We start from the raw sequence: 20,993 nt of genomic DNA, 5'->3' as shown, positions 1-20,993 counted from the left end.
GTTAAAAGTCTTGAAGCAAATGCGAGGGGTACTTCACGCTCCCCTTGGTCCTGGGTTAAAACCGCCCCCAACCCCATCTCACTCGCATCGGTGTGGAGTCGGAAAGGCTTGGCTGTGTCTGGATGGCCTAGGACAGGAGGATGTACCATCGAATTCTTCAGGTCTTGGAAGCTGTTGTGGCAAATGTCATCCCATGCCCAAACTGCTCTCTTCTTCAACAGTCTATACAGTGGCGCTGCCCGGTCAGCAAAATGGGGAACAAGCTTGTGGTACCACCCCACTAGCCCCAGAAACCTCTGCAACTCTTTCAGGTTCTTGGGGATGGGGTACTCTAGAATGGCCTTTGTCTTTTCTGGGTCAGCAGTAACCCCCTGACCTGAAACTATGTGCCCTAAAAACCTTAAGGAAGATTTGAAAAAGACACACTTCTTCAGGTTGAGAGTGAGGCTGGCCTCTTCAAGCCTTTGGAATACCTTCCGAAGGTCAAGTTGATGTTGGGTAGAGTCTGGGGAGTATATAATCACGTCATCAATGTAGACAAAACAACAATGGCCCCTCAGATCCGCTAGAACCCTCTCCATAAGCCGTTGGAAGGTGGCTGCAGCGTTCTTCAAGCCAAAGGGTAAAACACGAAACTGAAATAATCCCTGAGGGGTAGTGAAGGCAGTCAATTCCTTCTGGCCGGGCTCCATTGCGATCTGCCAATATCCTGACTGCAAATCCAGGGTGGTAAAAACACTAGCCCCCTTAAAAGACTCTAAAATCTCATGGATCAGAGGCATGGGATAGGCATCAAACACAGTCCTGCTATTTAGCTGGCGGAAGTCCACACAAAATCTCATGGACCCATCTGGTTTAGGAACTAAAACCACAGGAGCAGCCCACGCCGATGTAGAAGGTTCGATGATCCCCTCCTCCAACATCTTCTTGACTTGGTCGGCCATGATCTTCTGTTTTAGAGGCGAAACCCTGTAAGGGCGGCTGTGTACCGGTCTACTGTCAGTTAGGGTGAGGGAGTGGCGGCAAAGAGAGGTATAGCCTAGGACTGCTGACTTCAGGGAAGGGAACTCTCCTAACAACTGGCCCACCCTGGGGAACTCCTGTATCCCCTTAGGCAGTTCCTGGCATGATGGAGAGGGGCACGAAGCTCCAACTAAAGGCCTGCTTCCCACTGAGGAGGGAAGGCTAAGATCTACAGCACGACCACTCCGCAAACCTTCCAGGAGCTCCACCGGAACATAAAGGGTGACTGGCTCAGTGTTCTCCTCAAAACCCCCCTTCCCTATGATCCTATTCAGGAAAACTAGGGGCTGATGATAGGGGGGTAAACTGTAGCGACCCCGAGCCCAGTCCAGTCGGATACGACTCTTGGCCATAAAATCCAATCCCAAAAGCATAGGCCACGCCAAATCTTCATCCGCTAATACATAAAATGAAATACTGAGTGAATGAGCTGCCACCTTGAGGTGTAGCAAAATACAGCCGAGGGCAGGTTTTTGCGCCCCATCCGCCAGGGCAAACTGCTGGGCAGGTGCTTGAGTAAGTCTCCCTGAGGATGGCCGTAAAACCTTATAGGTTGAATAACTGATAAGAGAGAAAGTGGAACCAGTATCCAAAAGGGCTGGACCTTTCCTTTTCCCCACCACGACTTCAATAGCCATAAGTGCTGGAGGAGCTATGTGCAACACCGGGTCGGGCGGAGAGTTCTTGGCCTCAGACCCCATAGCCCCCCTTTTCTTAGGGCCGGGTCGTGCCTCTTTGCTCCCTTGCACCCGGGCCCAATAGTCCCGTTGACTGGCGCGGTCTTTTTCTATGAGAGTCCCTACCCTTACGATATCAGCTACCGTCTCCACTGCCCCTCGCATGATTACAGTCACTTGGGGATTGGCATGATCCAGAATCTTCTGTACCACCTCCTCCTCAGTCACCTCGGGCTTCCACTTTAGGCAGAGAGCACGATAGTCATAGGCAAAGTCCCTGATACTTTCTTGGGGTCCTTGCACCCTGGCTCGCAACTGTTCTTCCAACTCTGCCTGGAAACCCGAAGATAAAAAAGCGCTCAAAAAAGCAGCTTTGAATTCTTGCCATGTCTTTATGGCAGACCTTTCAGCCTTCCACCAATTGCGGGCAGAACCCTGCAGAACTGTATACAACAGGGCCAGCACCTCCGAATCAGACAGATTATGGAGAGATAAAAACTCCTCGCACGCCTCAATAAAAGCGAGGGCGTCCCCCTTGCCTGGGTTGTACTCAGGGAACTGAGGCTTAATAGGAAGGTACGTGCTGCGGGGGTGGATAGTAGAAAGGCCCTCAGCCTGAGAGCTATCTCGGTTTCCCAAGACCCGACTGGGTGTACTAGTAAGACGGACACGGCTTAGCTCCTTCTTCCACTGCTCATCCCTCCTTTTCAAACACTCCACTACCGCCTTTTCTAAGGTAGCTAGTTGTTGTTGTACACGCTCTTCATTCGCTTTCATCCGATCTATGAGGAACTCCCTTAAGGTAATTTCCCTCTCTATAGCTTGTTGTTGTGCTTCACGCAGCTCCACAAGATCCTGCTCCAAATCAGCCATCCTGCTGTTAGCCATTTCCAAGGCCTGTTGCATCCCTCCTAATTGTTCCTCCATCTGTACCTCTTCTTCACCCTCTCCCTCCTTCACCTCCGAGATATACATACTACCAAGAAGGTCGGTTAACTGAGTAACCTCCCCTAGGGGACTACCAAGAAGGTCGGTTAACGGAGTAACCTCCCCTAGGGGAACAGAGCGAATAGTAACAGTAGGAGGCACCGCAGTAAGAGACGCCTCAGCACCATTCCGTTTACCCTGTACGCTCGTATCAGCCATGGTACCCTCACCGCGGCAACCCTAATACATTTAAATCGTTTTATCGTTTACCAAACACAAACGCGTATCACACGGACTACACAAATACAGAAACACAAATAACTAATACAACGCAATCAACATTCGACAACACGCATTAAAACGAAAACAATGAAGTGAATAAACCAATACAAAATATAAAGAAACGGTAAATTAAGACAATAACCAACACACGCGGTATAACATTTCACAAACACTAGATCACATGGGAACAATACATATACTCCTGAAAGTCTCCCCATACGGGCCACCACTCTGTAGCGGTCGCGGCGTTCACTGCACGATTTCAGTAACACATTTAAAATCGAGCAGACACCTTCGCCTCCACAATACACGGGACAAAACTTTCCGTACCCCAACAAGTGTTTAATATACATGCATGTTCCCTAACTACATAAAAGGTGACACAAACAAACACACAGTCCGAGCAATGAATGTACATATATTAAGTCCAACAGAACTGATCAGTCTTTTAATGGCGATTCCGATGATGGGGAGCTGGCAAACGGAACAGTCTTACCATGAAGGCGATGGAGTAGGGGATGACGGAAAAGTCGGTTGATGGTGTAATCCTGGTACTTAAGGTGACGTGGGTGTTCAACCAGTTCAATGGGGTTAATCCACAAACAGGGAAGACAAACGCGGACGATCTTCTTTGCGGACAAAGACAATACATTCACTACAAATGAAAGGACTTTAAACAAGAGACGCGGAAAACTAGTTCTCTCTTGCACCTTTCTTTCAGCCTCCTCTCCTGACCCTCTTCCCTATTACTTTCCAAACCACCACCTCCCTTCCCCTAATTAGTCACCTGGTTATATCAGGTAAACTCTTAAAGGGGAAGTTACATTCTAGTGCAGAGCTAATATGGAGGATAGAGCGCCCTCAGGCTTTCTGGATGGATACCATGTCGAGCCTAGGGGGTACCTCCCTTATGGCCATCGGCTATGGTAGCACTATGTGCGGTGTCACAAAGGGACAAGGTGTGTCTTCACGGAGGCGGTTCCAGTTTGTGCAGCTGGGTGAGAGGTCGCAATGCATCTAACCGTAATGCATTGCGTCAGGATCAGGATGCGTTGCTTTAAGCCAGCGCTGTAAGCAAGTCGAAGAACCCAATGACCGGACTGGGGAAACAAACTGAAATGTGGACTTAATACAGAGGACTAATGACAACAACCAGAAACAGCTAATCACATGGGGATCCCACACGAGGTTAACGAGGGGGCGTGGCACACGGAAGGAGCGGACGATCGGGGCAGGACAGGGGTAATGTTGGGATAAGATCTTTATCGTTTTGTAAGCCATTAAGAAAAAAATGCTCCTCTTCTTTTATCCTGTTCATTTTGTGTTTAAATGCTAAAAAAAAAAACATATTTAGGTGTAATTTTGGAGGGCCGGGAACCAATTACTTGGTTTTCCATTATTTCTTATGGGAAAAATCCCATAAGAAGATCAGAAATCAAACTTTTTAGGATTCGATCCAGAGTCCGGAACGGATTAAGTTCGAGAACCGAGGTATCACTGTATTTAGAAATTATTTTATTTTTTAATTTTATTTCTTGCTGTCATTCTTAGGTTCTAGTTTCCTGTTGGGAATGCATTAAGTGTTTTTGTCAGAAATACCAGTAGTGTAACAGGCTGTATTTTCGTTTCATTCGCTGTGCAGAGAAAGCTCATGCCAGTTTCTGACCCACAGGAGAGTACATCAAGACCTGGAGGCCAAGATATTTCTTATTGAAGACCGATGGTACATTCATTGGCTATAAGGAACGACCACAAGATGTGGACCAGCTGGAAACGCCATTAAATAACTTTTCCGTGGCACGTAAGTGAATTTACTGACTCTGTTCCTTAGTGTGCCACTCTGCTGCCCTTCACCCGGCCACCATATTGGATAACTTGTATCTCGGGAGCTGGATTGGTGTGTTCAGGAGATTATTACGTTTTTACGTTTAGTATCTTTCAGTCATACTGCCATCGTAACACTGTTACAAAGGCAGCATTACGTTGAGCTGTTTAGTTAGCTAGCTAACAGCTCTTATAAGCACATAACAGCATGTTGCTCCAGCAAGGGTTTGATGCTTAAACAGAAGGGGAAATGGAACCTTTGGGAAGACCTACCTATTGGATTCTTCATTCTGAGTCAGTTATTTCCCTGGTCTATTTAAGCCTGGTTATGTTCCAGTCTTCTAGTTTGGTTCTTCATCTCTGGTTCTGCTGTCCTTCTGTTAGCTTTCCATGAACTCACTTATGAACGATGGTCAGAACTGGCACTCTGTTGTAGCTTAGGGTCTCTTTTTGTTCCACTGTCCATGTTTCTGATCAGAATGTCAGCTGATGAAGACTGAGCGACCCAAACCCAACACCTTCATCATCCGCTGTCTGCAGTGGACCACTGTCATTGAGCGCACCTTTCACGTCGACACTCCTGAGGAGAGGTGAGCGGGAGACCCATGTAAAACACACAAATGGGACTCTAATAGCACAATTCACTTCAACTGATTATTGCATTACAGAAAAAAGCTCTTGTATCAAGCATTCAAGTAACAACACAATTCTAAAATATCAATATTAAAAATGTAAGTAATAACAGTATTCTGTTAAACATGTACACTAAACTAAAAATAAATGACATTACACAGTACATGTGTCATTTGCCGTGCATGCCTATGGAGTGCCACGCTTACAATTCAGTGTTTATCAAGATTATATTCAATTATCCAGATAATTCAACTCTCCAGCACGCTAGATACCAGAACTTTTATTTTCAAACATTTATTGATTAATAAATTGCACCATTTGATTATGCTACTTGGAAAAAGGCCTTGCAGTCATAAGTGTGAAACACATAAACATAAATGTCCTTTTTTTGGCCCTGATCAGGGAGGAATGGACTCGAGCCATCCAGGCTGTTGCTGATGGCCTGCAGAAGCAGCATGAGGAGGAGATGATGGATTACTCCCCTGACCCCATGGACATGGAGATGTACCTGACCAAACCTCGCCTGAAAGTTGTATGTATTGCTTGAGTACTCTTCCATTTAGCCCAATTCTGAATCTTTTCCTGTTTTACCCTTACAAACAGCAGAAACAGGGAAATATGCCATAAATATTACAATAAATAGTATGGTTTTTTACGTGTTTGTTTAGTTTTCCTCTATGTACTCTGGGTTATAGTAGTTGGGTTTTAGCAGCTGTTATGTCGGTTTTTGGCCAGAGGTAGCTTCACTTTTTATCGCTCCTTCCCATAGACTATGCATGACTTTGAATACCTCAAGCTGCTTGGTAAGGGCACATTTGGAAAAGTCATCTTGGTGAAGGAGAAAGCCACTGGGCGATATTACGCTATGAAGATTCTGAAAAAGGAAGTAATCGTGGCAAAAGTAAGTAGCTCCTATGGTGGCTGGGGGGTGGGGGAATGTGAGAGCGAGGTTTTAATGCTGCTGATTGCCTTCCCTCATTCTCTCCTCTTAGGATGAAGTCGCACACACGCTTACTGAGAACCGAGTGCTACAGAATTCCAAACATCCCTTCCTAACGGTGAAATTCTCCTCCATCCCTTACCAGCAGTTAATGAGTAGCTGGCCAAGGAAACTTTCTATGTTTTAGTTGTAGAAGAATTTCAACAGCTGTTTGCCAGTACTGTTTGATGAGCCTCAATCAGACACGTCAGCTCATTAATTAGCTTATCTTACTGGAATCAGCTCATTAATTAGCTTATCTTACTGGAATGAAACTGATGTAAGGTGGCCTCAGAATTTTACTTGATAAGGTAGAGTTTCCTTGATTCTCTGAGGCATTGTTTAGATTATTTACTACTAATTTCTAGTCTACTAATATTGATAAGCTGATTGTGGGAAGCCTCCATGTTCTTTTAAACATTTTTTCAAAGTAGAGAAAGGAGTAATTTGTGTGGGTGAAAGTTTTCTTTAATTAAATTATAATTATTTTCACTTTTCTCCCCATCAGGGTTTGAAATACTCCTTTCAGACTCATGACCGGCTTTGTTTTGTGATGGAGTATGCAAATGGTGGTGAGGTAAGCACATTTATTATTTGTAATTTGGGGAAAACCTCAGATTCAGCGTTGCCACTATGACCCTTCTGCTCCCTTTCAGCTGTTTTTCCATTTGTCACGAGACCGGGTCTTCTCAGAGGAAAGGGCGCGGTTCTACGGGGCAGAGATTGTTTCAGCACTGGACTACCTCCACTCAGAGAGGAATGTGGTCTATAGGGACCTAAAGGTGAGCCTCTGAGGCACTGCCAGCTTTCTCAGCCAGTCGAAGAACTTGAAGGGTATCATTGTAAAGTAAAAGACGTATTTGCTGAATCAAGAGAAGCATATTATTGAAGTTTTTTTTTTTTACCTTAGATTATCTACCATTTACATGGTATGAATTTGATACTGAACTCCATTAGCAATACTTTAGACCCTCTGTTCTTCTTACAGCTGGAAAACCTTATGCTGGACAAGGATGGACACATTAAGATCACAGACTTTGGGTTGTGCAAAGAGGGCATCACAGATGGGGCCACCATGAAGACCTTCTGTGGAACGCCGGAGTACTTGGCTCCAGAGGTAATGGCTTGTTATCACTAGGGTTGGGTACCGTTTGGGGTTTTTTCGATACCGGTGCCAAATCGATACTTTTAAAAGGGTACCGGTGCCTGAACCGATACTATACAAAAGCCACAAAATGATGGTGGATGACTCAAGAATACATTTTTATTTAACAAAAAATGAAATGCTTAAAATTGAACAATATATTAAAAGTTTAAAGTATATATGAATATATAATCCCTCTGCTTTTAAGTTTATTCCGTGTGCCCTCAAATGTTTCATTAGATTTGACGTGTTTCCCCCTTTACACGCAACTGCTGTAAAACATTTGCTGCACGTCGCGGTGTCAGAATCCTTTTTTTTTTTAAATATAGCCACACTTTCGACCGTTTAATTTTAGGCATTTTAAGTAAGGGATAATGTACAGGCAGCCGGTAGTTATCGCAGAAATAAGCCCCGACAGTGTGATCAGGACCCGACGCGAAGCTTATTACACGGCTACTTGCCACATAAGGAAAAAAACTGGACATGAATATGAATTTGAAACATTTTATTGGCATATTTGTTTTAAAATAACATTTTTATCTTTCCGCGAAACGATATAGTACCACGTGACTATGCGTTATTACTTTGGAGCGGTTATTATTTGAAAATAACGAACTTGCAAATGTCTCAACTGACCAATCAGAATCAAGCATTCCAGAGAGCCGTGTAATAACGAAAGTTATTTAATTTAGCAAGCTAAGATAGCGGTAGACCACCTGCTGCCATCAGAGCAAGTGTAACGTTAGTTGCTGCATTCACGCGCATCTCGGATGGTCTCATTTCCTGATGATGTCACGTGTGTGTTGATGAATCTAATGTTTATTACAACTGTGTCATCATAGCCCCAGAGAACAAATATTTCAATCGACAGTTCAGGCATCTAAGCGGCACCGAAATGAGGCACCGAAATTCGTGTTCTGTTTCGGTCCGGTACATACCGGTTATATTGGTACCGGTGCCGTATCGGCACCGGATTTCGGTACCCAACCCTAGTTATCACTGACAATTTACCATGATATGATGCTTAATATAATATCAGTGTGGGTGTCCAGAACCATTTCAATTTTGGTAATAGTGACTATTCAGTTTAATCAACAAAGCAAAAGATACTTCAGAGATTATATTGACTAAAGGTATAGTGGTCTATTTGAGAAAGGTCTGGCTGCATATCTACTGTGAGGCAGATTCACTGACAGTCCAGAAGTCTACTGTGGTGCCAGCAGTGTTTTATTGTTTATTCAGTTTAGCAGATTTTTTGGTATGTTCTATATTTTAATGGATAATTTGCACTATTTAAAAAGTTATTTTACAGTTGTTTATTATGTTGTGTATATAAGGAAAAACTATGCCCTCTGTCAATGAATGTTTGAGTATTATTAAGGAGTGATTGCTTAAACGAAGGTATTTTTTCTGTGCAGGTTATGCTATTGCTATATACCGTCTGTTTAACTGAAATTTCTGAGACGATGTTAAATCGTAATGGAAAGGGTTAAGATAAAAGGGCATTACTCTGATCTTGTTAATCACTGTTAGTTTCGTGTTGTTGACTCAGTCTTTGTACAGCTTGATTACTGGTTTACTGTTGATCACTTGTGATTAGTGTTCATGTGCACTTATTATTTATACCACTTGTAATGTGTAATCAGTCACGTACTTGTATCTGGTAAGCTGAAATACAGCTTTGCTGCATTACAAGCATGTGACCTTCATATTCGTGTGGCTTTACTTTCTTTTCAATAAATGCAATTTACATATTTTTCAGCTGCTAATCAAATGTCAGCCTCTCTGTAGGTAAAAAAAGGGAATAATTTTGCACTTTTGCACAGACCAGAAATAAGGGGTTTTAATTGCGAGTTCACCATGTGACAACTATCGGTTCTATGATTGGCTAAGATGTTTCTGTGACGAATGTAAACTCACTTTGTGTAGGGCAAGGGCAGCATTATGCATAGGACATTTGGACTCGTACTGAAAATCCCTACATTTGGATATATTATGCACCTCATTGTTATTCAGGAATGTTAATATCTTCAAAATTTATATACAGTGCATCCGGAAAGTATTCACAGTGCATCAATTTTTCCACATTTTGTTATGTTACAGCCTTATTCCAAAATGGATTAAATTCATTTTTTTCCCTCAAAATTCTGCACGCAACACCCAATAATGACAATGTGAAAAAAGTATACTTGAGATTTTTGCAAATTTATTAAAAATAAAAAAACTGAGAAATAACATGTACAAAAATATTCACAGCCTTTGCCATGAACCTCGAAATAGAGCTCAGGTGTATCCTGTTTCCACTGATCATCCTTGAGATGTTTCTGCAGCTTAATTGGAGTCCACCTGTGGTAAATTCAGTTGATTGGACATGATTTGGAAAGGCACACACCTGTCAATATAAGGTCCCACAGTTGACAGTGCATGTCAGAGCACAAACCAAGCATGAAGTCAAAGGAATTGTCTGTAGACCTCCAAGACAGGATTGTCTCGAGGCACAAATCTGGGGAAGGTTACAGAAAAATTTCTGCTCCTTTGAAGGTCCCAATGAGCACAGTGGCCTCCATCATCTGTAAGAGGAAGAAGCTACCAGGACTCTTCCTAGAGCTGGCTGGCCATCTAAACTGAGCGATTGGGGGAGAAGGGCCTTAGTCAGGTAGGTGACCAAGAACCCAATGGTCACTCTGTCAGAGCTCCAGAGGTCCTCTGTGGAGAGAGGAGAACCTCCCAGAAGGACAACCATCTCTGCAGCAATCCACCAATCAGTCCTATATGGTAGAGTGGCCAGACGGAAGCCACTCCTTAGTAAAAGGCACATGGCAGCCCGCCTGGAGTTTGCCAAAAGGCACCTGAAGGACTCTCAGACCATGAGAAACAAAATTCTCTGGTCTGATGAGACAAAGATTGAAGTCTTTGGTGTGAATGCCAGGCGTCACGTTTGGAGGAAACCAGGCTCCGCTCATCACCAGGCCAATACCATCCCTACAGTGAAGCATGGTGGTGGCAGCATCATGGTATGGGGATGTTTTTCAGTGGCAGGAACTAGGAGACTAGTCAGGATAGAGGGAAAGATGACTGCAGCAATGTACAGAGACATCCTGGATGAAAACTTGCTCCAGAGCGCTCTTGACCTCAGACTGAGGGGACGATTCATCTTTCAGCAGGACAACGACCCTAAGCACGCAGCCAAGATATCACAGGAGTGGCTTCAGGACAACTCTGTGAATGTCCTTGAGTGGCCCAGCCAGAGCCCAGACTTGAATCCGATTGAACGTCTCTGGAGAGATCTTAATATGGCTGTGCACCGACTCTTCCCATCCAACCTGATGGAGCTTGAGAGGTGCTGCAAAGAGGAATAGGCCAAACTGCCCAAGGATAGGTGTGCCAAGCTTGTGGCATCACATTCAAAAATGTGTAATTGCTGCCATAGGTGCATTAACAAAGTACTCAGCAAAGGCTGTGAATACTTATGTACATGTGATTTCTCAGTTTTTTTATTTTTAATAAATTTGCAAAAATCTAAAAACTTTTTTCACGTTGTCATTATGGGATGTTGTGTGTAGAATTTTGAGGAGAAAAATGTATAATTCATTTTGGAATAAGGCTGTAACATAACCAAATGTGGAAAAAGTGATGCGCTGTGAATACTTTCCAGATGCACTGTATATATTTGGTTATGGATGTGGCTGGAGCTGGAAAGAGGCTTTTTAGTAGATTACATATTCTGAAATTTTTTTATGATGTCTGCAGACATTATGTGCATACCATGAGCTTTGTTGGGAAAATATCTGTTTGTGAACTGCAGTTTCTTTATACTCCTATTTAATACAATTAAGTATACACATTACAATGAAAAGAACACCCTTTTATTAATTTATACTGTAAAAACTATACCACACTGTAAAAATACAATGATACAATGATATTATATGAATATAAAATAGTACAGGAAAATCAGAGAAGACTATTGGACTAAATGGCCATGGAGAGTGGTGCCCTGTATTTGAAAAGATATTGAAAAAACGCTCCAATTGGAAGCCAAATTTATAAATGCAGTCACTGGAAAAAAATTTGGAAAACCTCTAAAAGGCTCGTATACCAAGATAACAAACATAAAAAAAACAAAAAATAACTTCTGAATGAAAAGAATAGCTGAAAATAAAAATGGGCAAGTCTAAAACTGACATGCCATATTTCAGAAGGACTTTAAATTAAAGATATGTGGCAAAACATAAATTTAGAATCATCTTATTTGAAGAACATACGGGTATTGTTTAGGGCTGGGAATCAGCCTTGACCTCAATTTGTTTAAATTTCGATTCACAAATGCACGATTGGATTCCATTTCAGCTGTATATAATCTACGTTTAAAACACATTAACTAACATCAAATCAAAAAATGACATCAGGCACAGCACTGCAGAATTAACATTGAAAAGCAATGTAATTAAGATATCATTACATGAAAAAAATAAGATAATGAAAAACAATATATAATACAAATTCTTACAATTCTTGTACTTACTCGTGAACACACCGAAATACTTCATCCACACTTTCCCCTCTGCTCTGCCCGAAATAAATTCCTACTTTCATTTCAATGTTCCCCACGACGTTTGAAAAAAAAAAAAAAACAGATAATTAACAATATTCTCATAGCTGACAGCAGGTCACATCCAGTAATACCTGTTTTCCTTTTACATTGTTTGCTTTCATTTAGGTTTATTTCTTTCTTTTGCTTTTGTTATTTTCTTAAAGCAGAGTACTGAAAATCATTTTTTTTTTTGAGAATAAAGCCCTACTTGACTTGACTTGCTTGCAATCACATGCCCAGAATACTCCATTGCCATGACTGACAATGAACCAAGATGGCAGCGTGAGGTGATTGCACCCCTGCTGTAGGTGAGAGAGAAAGTAGTGCCACCTATGCACTAAGAGGACTGATGGAAGTAAAATTCAGCAAAAATATTTTCAAAGTCGTGGGGTAAAGACGTAAATAACTTGGATCGATCTTGGGAATTTGCAAATCAATATTGAAGTGTCCAAACCAGGATTGCGATTAATCATAATCCGGGCACAGCCCAAAAGAGGCACGCGGGACTGTCCCCAGGTGGGCCCACCACCCACAAGGGGAATGTCAGGGGTTCGGTGCATTGTGGATCGGGTGGCGGCCAAGGGAGGCCCTGGCGGTCCGATCCCCGGCTGACAAAACTGGCTTTCGGGACATGGAATGTCACCTCTCTGGTGGGGAAGGAGCCTGAGCTTGTGCGTGAGGTTGAGAGGTATCGACTAGGTATAGTCGGGCTCACCTCAATGCATAGCTTGGGTTCTGGAACCAATCTCCTGGAGAGGGGCTGGACGCTCTTTTACTCTGGAGTTGCGGCGGGTGAGCGACGCCGGGCTGGGGTGGGGCTATTGGTGGCCCCACAGCTCGGTGCATTAACATCGGAGTTTACCCCGGTGAACGAGAGGGCTGTTTCCCTGCGCCTTCGGGTCGGGGATAGGTCTCTGACTGTCATCTGCGCTTATGCGCCGAATGTCAGTTCGGAGTACCCGGCCTTCTTGGATTCCCTTAGCGGTATGCTATTTGGCGTGCCGCAGGGGGATTCCATCGTTTTGCTGGGGGACTTCAACGCTCACGTGGGCAATGACAGTGTGACCTGGAAGGGGGTGATTGGGAGGAACGGCCTCCCTGATCTGAATCCGAGTGGTGTTCTGTTATTGGACTTCTGTGCAATGCATGGTTTGTCCATAACGAACACCATGTTCGAGCATAAGGGTGTCCATAAGTGGACATGGTACGAACATGCCCGGGGCTACAGGTCGATGATCGATTTTATAATCGTATCAACTGATCTGCGGCCCTCAGTCTTGGACACTCGGGTAAAGAGAGGGGCAGAGCTGTCAACTGATCACCACCTGGTGATGAGTTGGCTCAGGTGGCGGGGGAGGAAGCCGGTCAGACCTGGTAGGCCCAAGCGCATAGTGAGGGTCTGCTGGGAATGTCTGGCAGAGGCTCCTGTTCGCTGGGGCTTTGACTTGTGCCTCCGGCAGAATTCCGACTGCATGCCGGGGGAGGTGGGAGACATTGAGTCTGAATGGACACTGTTCCGGACCTCCATTGTGGAAGCGGCCGTACGGAGCTGTGGCTGCAGGGTGGTCGGTGCCTGTCGTGGCGGTAACCCCCGTACCCGATGGTGGACACCAGAGGTGAGGGGGGCCGTGAAGCTGAAGAAGGAGGCTTACCGGGAATTATTAGCCCGGGGGTCTCTGGAGGCAGCTGACAGGTACCGGCAGGCCAGGCGGAACGCGGCTTGGGCGGTCGCAGAAGCAAAAACCCGGGCGTGGGAGGAGTTCGGTGAGGCCATGGAAAGTGACTTTCGGTCAGCCTCAAAAAGGTTCTGGCAAACCATACGGAGTATCAGGAGGGGGAAGCAGCTCCTGGTTCCTACTATTTATAGTGGGGTGGGGGGGGGGCTGTTGACCTCACCTGGGGACATCATCCGGAGGTGGAAGGAATACTTTGAGGACCTCCTCAACCCTGCCTCAGATACATCTACACATACTGCCTTTGAGACATCGGAGGGCACAGAGCCCGAGGGTGCTTGGGGGGGCTTGCCCATCACTGAGGCTGAGGTGGCCGGGGTGGTTAAGCAACTCCGTGGTGGCCGGGCCCCGGGGGTGTACGAGATCCGCCCGGAGTACCTGAAGGCTCTAGATGTTGTGGGGCTGTCGTGGCTGACACGCCTTCTCAACAGTGCGTGGAGGTCAGGGACAGTGCCGCTGGATTGGCAGACTGGGGTGGTGGTCCCCTTATTTAAGAAAGGGGACCGGAGGGTGTGTTCCAACTACAGGGGGATCACACTTCTCAGCCTCCCTGGGAAAGTCTATTCCGGGGTACTGGAGAGGAGGGTGAGATCAATAGTCGAATCTCGGATTCAGGAGGAACAATGCGGTTTTCGTCCGGGTCGTGGAACGCTAGACCAGCTTTATACCCTTGCAAGGGTACTGGAGGGGGCCTGGGAGTTTGCCTATCCAGTCTACATGTGTTTTGTGGATTTGGAAAAGGCTTACGACCGGGTTCCCCGAGGTGCTCTGTGGGGGGTGCTTCGAGAGTATGGTGTCCGGGGTCCACTGTTGTGGGCGATCCGGTCCCTGTACGAACGGAGCAGAAGCTTGGTCCGCATTGCCGGCAATAAGTCGGACGTGTTCCAGGTGCGTGTTGGGCTCCGCCAGGGCTGCCCTTTGTCATCGGTCCTGTTTATCATATTTATGGACAGGATTTCTAGGCGCAGCCAAGGCGTCGAGGGTGTCCAGTTTGGTGACCTCAGGATTGACTCGCTGCTTTTTGCAGACGATGTCGTCCTGCTGGCTTCATCTGCTGGGGATCTCCAGCAGGCACTGGGGCGGTTCGCAGCCGAGTGCGAAGCGGCAGGGATGAGGATTAGCACCTCCAAGTCCGAGACCATGGTTCTCAGCCGGAAACGGGTGGTTTGCCCTCTTCGGGTTGGGGAAGACGTACTGCCTCAAGTGGAGGAGTTTAAGTATCTCGGGGTCTTGTTCTCGAGTGAGGGTAGGCGAGATCGGGAGCTGGATAGACGGATCGGAGCGGCGTCTGCAGTTCTGCAGGCGCTTAACCGGTCCGTCGTGGCTAAGAAAGAACTGAGCCAAAAAGCCAAGCTCTCGATCTATTGGTCCATCTTTGTCCCTACCCTCACCTATGGTCATGAGCTATGGGTAATGACCGAAAGAACGAGATCGCGAATACAAGCGGCCGAAATGAGGTTTCTCCGCAGGGTGTCTGGGCTCTCCCTTAGGGATAGGGTGAGAAGTTCGGATATCCGGGAGGGCCTCAGAGTAGAACCGCTGCTTCTTCACGTTGAAAGGAGCCAGTTGAGGTGGTTTGGACATCTGGTGCGGATGCCTCCTGGGCGGCTACCCGGAGAGGTTTTCCGTGCATGTCCTACAGGGAGGAGGCCCCGGGGCAGGCCCAGGACTCACTGGAGGGATTATATCTCTTGGCTGGCCTGGGAACGCCTCGGTGTCCCCCCCGAGGAGCTGGTGGGGTTAGCTGGGGAGAGGGAGGTCTGGGTGCCTCTACTGAAGCTGCTATCCCCGCAACCCGAACCCCGGACAAGTGGCAGATGATGGATGGATGGATGGATGGATGGATGGATGGATGGATGGCATAAAATCAATATTTTTTCCCTCCCCTATTCCTTACGCATTTTCAAAAGGGTATTCTGGTCAGAATCCTCCTGCCCACTGAAAAACAACACGGCACCATTTTATGTTCTAGCTTTTGTGATTCTATATATGAATGTGCTTACATGTAACATAAACAACAGATTCTACCTTTTGTAGTAAGATGGTATTTCACTCTCACCTCTTCTGAAAAACCAGGTACATGTAGTAATCTTCATGCCTGTAGTGAAGGCTGCACTTATGCATTCTGTTGAGGAAATTCAATTAATTCATTTTCAATCAATAAACATTCATTTAATCTGACATATATTTAGAAAGCAACTTACAGAGATGATGTATTCCTCTTAAGCATAGAGTTGGTCTGAATCAAGAGATCAAAACATACAGACAATGCATAACATGATACCATACAAACAGGTACCAATTAATGATAAATGTTAGTTATATCTAATTGGATAAGCACTGTTATAAGAACACTGTATGTACTTCATTCACCAGTTTAAGAAATTTCAAGAAAATCTAATTAGGTTAGTTCTTTGCAGCAATTATGTTGGTTTAACATCATCACTGGGCATAATGGGCAATGAAAATGTGTGCAACGGGTAGCACATTTTGATAACTGAGGCACAGTATTTCTTTTACAAATTGATATGTGCATCTGATGGTCAATATCAAATACAAAACACTGTAAAAATGATTGAGTATGCATTTATGGTCTTTTGAATGAGGAAGATTTATTGATTTCTTAAATATGGTAACTCAGTATGTGATGCAATTCAGGCTAACTTGCACTTACTGTATATAAGTGTGAGTGGAATGGTAACACTGTTCAACAAACCAGAGCAATCCGCACTTGACAATGAATTAAACTATTAACCAAAACCAGTAACTGCCTAAGTACAAAGTGTGTTCCGTAGCAGTCAAGCAGCAGCAAATAAAAACCATTCCCATACTTCTAAGCATAGTGAACAATTACTATTCCTTGTATAGCATTGTTTTGGAAGTAACATCACTTTCGGCAACACTGCAGTGGATTTCTGGCCCCACAGTTAACTTCTGGCCTCACAGTGGATCTGCAGCTATTGGTCTATTCTTCCATCAAGCAAATATGTTTCTCCATTTCAAATGGTGAAAATGGTATTAACAGTAGCATGGACTGAAAGTTTAGAATGCATTGCTGCTAAAATAATTCAATCAAATGCAAAAAGTTTTCTTTTGATACATGGTCGGCTTTCTGAACACTGCAATTTTGCATTTGCCCATGAAGAGGCACAAGACTTCATACTGCCCTCCAGAGCACATAGTGAAAAATGCAATGAAAATGCTTTAGTCAGTGGCAGAATGCACTTGTGGGTCATTTACATGTGACAGCTCTATATTTTGGTGTTTCTTTGCCAAAAGTGACTATCAAGCCTAAGCACATGTAAACCCCAGACTTAAGTCGACAATTAAATATGCTTAAGTAGTGCTGGGTAATAAAACGATCTCGATTTTTTTTATCGATAAAAAATGAGGACGATCACGATGATACACACAGACTATAAAACTCGATCAACCAAGTTTGCTCAGTTTTAGAGAATGCAACTCGATGGCCTATCGAGCAGAGGTTTACTGAACGCCAGCACAACAGCCAATCACTGACGACGTTGTAATTTTGCCCATCCTCCCTTAAAGAAGCAGTGGGTGCGTTCGACTTGGGCTTGGGTCTGTCTGCAGCTGACGCGACGTGGAGCGCGATCTGCCGGCGGCTGCAGGGGTGGAGTATAAATTGACTGCAGCCAAGTCGGACAACTTCTACTTGTCGTAGTCTGCAAGACCTGATTGCAATGGCAGCACAGCCAGAAGGGTGTAGATAAATCTATACAAATATCACTTACATGCACATTACTTCTTTTACAATAACCAATTCCTGATCCAAACTGTTAGCAGTGGAAAAAAAATAACTATTGTGCATAGTAGCCCTGTGTAAAAAGATAGCTGCCAGGAAAAAGGTCAAATACATGTATTTCAAGGATTCAAAGTTTTTGTCATGTACAGAGTACAATGCAATTCTTTCTTGAATGCCTTCTTCACTGACTAGATGATTAAACAAATAAAGCAGCGCAACATTACAGTAACTAACAATAAATAAACCACTAACTTACGTGTACTGTTAAAGCATTTATGTAATTTATTTAAACTTTATTTTACCAGGTAAATGAACTGAAAACCAGTTCTCACTGCTTTACGTGCTTTTCGGGAGAAATAGCAGATAACGCATCGGAACATCCTGGGATACAGACGTCATGCGTGTAACTAAACTCTTCAGCCAATAAGGGCGAAGTTGTGTTGTCACGGAGGCGGTTCCAGTTTGTGCAGCTAGCTGAGAGGTGCTGAGAGTCTGTCTTAAGTTATCTTGCTCTTGCGAGGATTTTGTACCATGTGACATGGTGACGCGTGGTGAGGTTTTGCAGCACCGAACAAAAAAATCTAACCATGATTTGGCATTTTTTTGAATAGCTGTTTTTGTTTGGTTTAGATACTTTTCTACCTCAGAATTTTAAAAAGTTTTAAAAGACCAAGAATAGAGGAAGATACTTGTTGCAGTCAGTCCTGCTTTATTTTATGTTTGCCCTTTAACATATTTGTAATATTATACAGTTTTGCACATTGTTACATTATTATATGGTTTTGTTCATTTGAGCTATGTTTCTTTGAATACTTGAAAATCAATAACCTTTTATAATTTTAAGGGAATTTTGTATTTAAACAGTAAAATCTGTTGGAAAATAAATATTTGTTTACTAATATTTATTTCAATGTATTCATTCTATTTGTCAGAATATTTTTTATTATTATTTTGATTACATTATTACATGGAACAGAATGGCCCCCCCTCGTTTGTAAATTTCTTAAGTTCTTATGTAACAGCATTGTGAAACTACAATATTGATAATTATCGATATCGGTCAATACAGGAAAAAATATCATGATAATTATATTTGCCATATCACCCAGCTCTACGCTTAAGTGAAAAAAGCATAGAGCTACGCTGCCATGGGAGAGTTGACCCCGCAGTTCTTTTGTTGATTAGCTGACGGCGTCCCCTCTAACCCCAGTAGCATCGATACTGACTCCTCAGTGCCTCCTCAATGCCTCTTGACACTTGAACTACTCATCCTATTGATACCCACCCTTCTACCTTGCTGATGTTCCTTTGCTATGTGCATCTTCTTAGGTGCTGGAAGACAATGATTATGGACGAGCAGTGGACTGGTGGGGCCTGGGTGTCGTCATGTATGAAATGATGTGCGGCCGCCTGCCCTTCTACAACCAGGACCACGAGAAGCTGTTCGAGCTCATCCTTATGGAGGATATCCGCTTTCCTCGCAACCTGGGGCCTGATGGACGGTCTCTGCTCACTGGCTTGCTCAGGAAAGACCCCAAGCAGAGGTAAGTGACCACCTCCTGCCTGTCAGCTCCACGACTGATCTGGGGAACTGGGATAAGCCCGCTCATCTACAATACACTATGGTGTCAGAAGGGATTCCAGTCATGTTCTGAACATCAAGTCAAAGTATTTTCCTTTTATTTTTGGATATATGATCCATGGGTCATACGCTGAAATGAAATTATGATCTTGTTGCAAGGAAAAAAAACATATATGGAACAGTATTCAGTACTCCTCTCTGTCCTGCAGGTTAGGTGGTGGGCCAGATGATGCCAAGGAGATCATGCAGCACAAGTTCTTTGCGGGGATTGAGTGGCAGGACGTTTATGAGAAAAAGGTAATCCCTAATAAGATTTTAGTAATTGCATGAAGGGAAATTCAGCTCTTACAGCAGCAGTTATAAACAGGATCAGATAATACACACAACCACACAACATAAGAGAACAGCATGAAGGAAGGGAGAGATAGATAGGGGGAAGGGAGAAATGGACAGGATGAAATAAAGGAGGGACAGACAGATACAGATGGATAAATAATGTACTCTTTTTAGACAGACTTCGCCTCCTATTTTGGTTGAGCATTGTATTACACTAAGTGATGAGTGCCAGAATATAAATGTTGGTTCAGTGAGGAGACATGGCACACAGCAGTAATAATAATGACGACAACAACAGCAACAGTGATTATGATGATGATGATAATAATAATATAATATTGAAGAAGTAGTGGCAATAATAATAATAAAACAGTGGAAACTGTTTATAGTGATCACGTCCAGCGTTTCCCCTGGGGGGGGGGGCAGATGGACACCGACAGGATTCATGGTGTTCATGTGTTTCTTTTAATGACATCAGTCATTAAACATCAGAACAGTGTCATAAATATTCACTTGCCCCTAGAGGGCTATTTTGGAACCTCGGTGAACAACAGGTTCGGCTGCCACCACCTATCCTTGGTCCCATAGATTAGAACACTCCACTCAGAATCAGGCAAACTGAAGCAATAACAATACTTTATTATTCAATTAGTTCTTAAAACAATGGGCTCGCGTTGGTTACCTCGCAGCACACAATTTCTCCGCATACACTAAGGGCGCCTGATAAGACAGCACAGCACACATGAAATAAGTTGGGCTACGATCTCAAACTTTGTCAAAACCTGTCATCCGTTGGTGACTGAACTTCTGCTGCTTGTCAGGGGCAGGGCGTGCAGCACTTGAGCTCTTTTCTGTTCTTGGACCCGGAATAGGAGAGCTACTCCGGCTGCTACTCACAGGAGAGCGAGCATTGCCATCTTCACCACCCTGGGAGCATTTAAAAAACGCAGATATTTTTCTCTGCTTTTCAGGTGGTTGATGGAACATATTTTATGACGCGCTCTCTGTCCGCTGGTGGAGTGTGCTCACCTGTGTGTGCACGTGTCTGTTTGCACGCATCGGGGCGGAACTCCGCCATGCGCGATACAGAGAGTACAGGAGAATTGTAAAGGCCCGACCGTGTAGAGACAAAAATGACAAGCTGTTGTGTAAATAAGATAAATAACATAAGGCTATTTAGTTTGTTTAAAAAAAGGACAATGTACAGACCTGTTCCATAGGAAAGGTAACCTTAAATGTCTTCTGTTGTGATCTGGCGCTATTAGAAAATAAGATTAAATAAAATTAAGTTGACCTTCAAGGGTGGGTGGGAGGCGACCCCCTAATATAATGGTCGGGGAAACACTGACATCTGTCTGGGTGAAATTGATCACTATAAGCAGATGATCAATATAACTGATGTTTTTCTTCTTTGTGTATCAGGCAGATTACCATCTAATTATCATTTGCATATTTATTACAGTACATGAATATAATATATTTGCTTAATTTTA

At 44.0% G+C, this 20,993-nt stretch overlaps 1 protein-coding gene across 1 annotated transcript in view; it reads left to right on the top strand.

Annotated features, from left to right (window-relative positions):
* Positions 1-20,993, top strand: part of LOC111861008 (RAC-alpha serine/threonine-protein kinase) — a 45,617-nt gene that overhangs the window by 13,964 nt on the left and 10,660 nt on the right. Inside the window, exons 3-12 of the mRNA XM_023845257.2 lie at positions 4,582-4,710; positions 5,212-5,323; positions 5,769-5,898; positions 6,136-6,267; positions 6,359-6,424; positions 6,854-6,922; positions 7,002-7,127; positions 7,334-7,462; positions 18,912-19,126; positions 19,374-19,461. Of these exons, the coding sequence (XP_023701025.1) occupies positions 4,582-4,710; positions 5,212-5,323; positions 5,769-5,898; positions 6,136-6,267; positions 6,359-6,424; positions 6,854-6,922; positions 7,002-7,127; positions 7,334-7,462; positions 18,912-19,126; positions 19,374-19,461 (1,196 nt within the window). The remainder of the gene's footprint in view (positions 1-4,581; positions 4,711-5,211; positions 5,324-5,768; positions 5,899-6,135; positions 6,268-6,358; positions 6,425-6,853; positions 6,923-7,001; positions 7,128-7,333; positions 7,463-18,911; positions 19,127-19,373; positions 19,462-20,993) is intronic.

The sequence above is a fragment of the Paramormyrops kingsleyae genome, chromosome 19, assembly GCF_048594095.1.
Source record: "Paramormyrops kingsleyae isolate MSU_618 chromosome 19, PKINGS_0.4, whole genome shotgun sequence".
Lineage (NCBI taxonomy): Eukaryota > Metazoa > Chordata > Actinopteri > Osteoglossiformes > Mormyridae > Paramormyrops > Paramormyrops kingsleyae.
The sequence above is the reverse complement of the archived record's forward strand: the minus strand, read 5'-3'. Positions and strand labels throughout refer to the sequence as shown.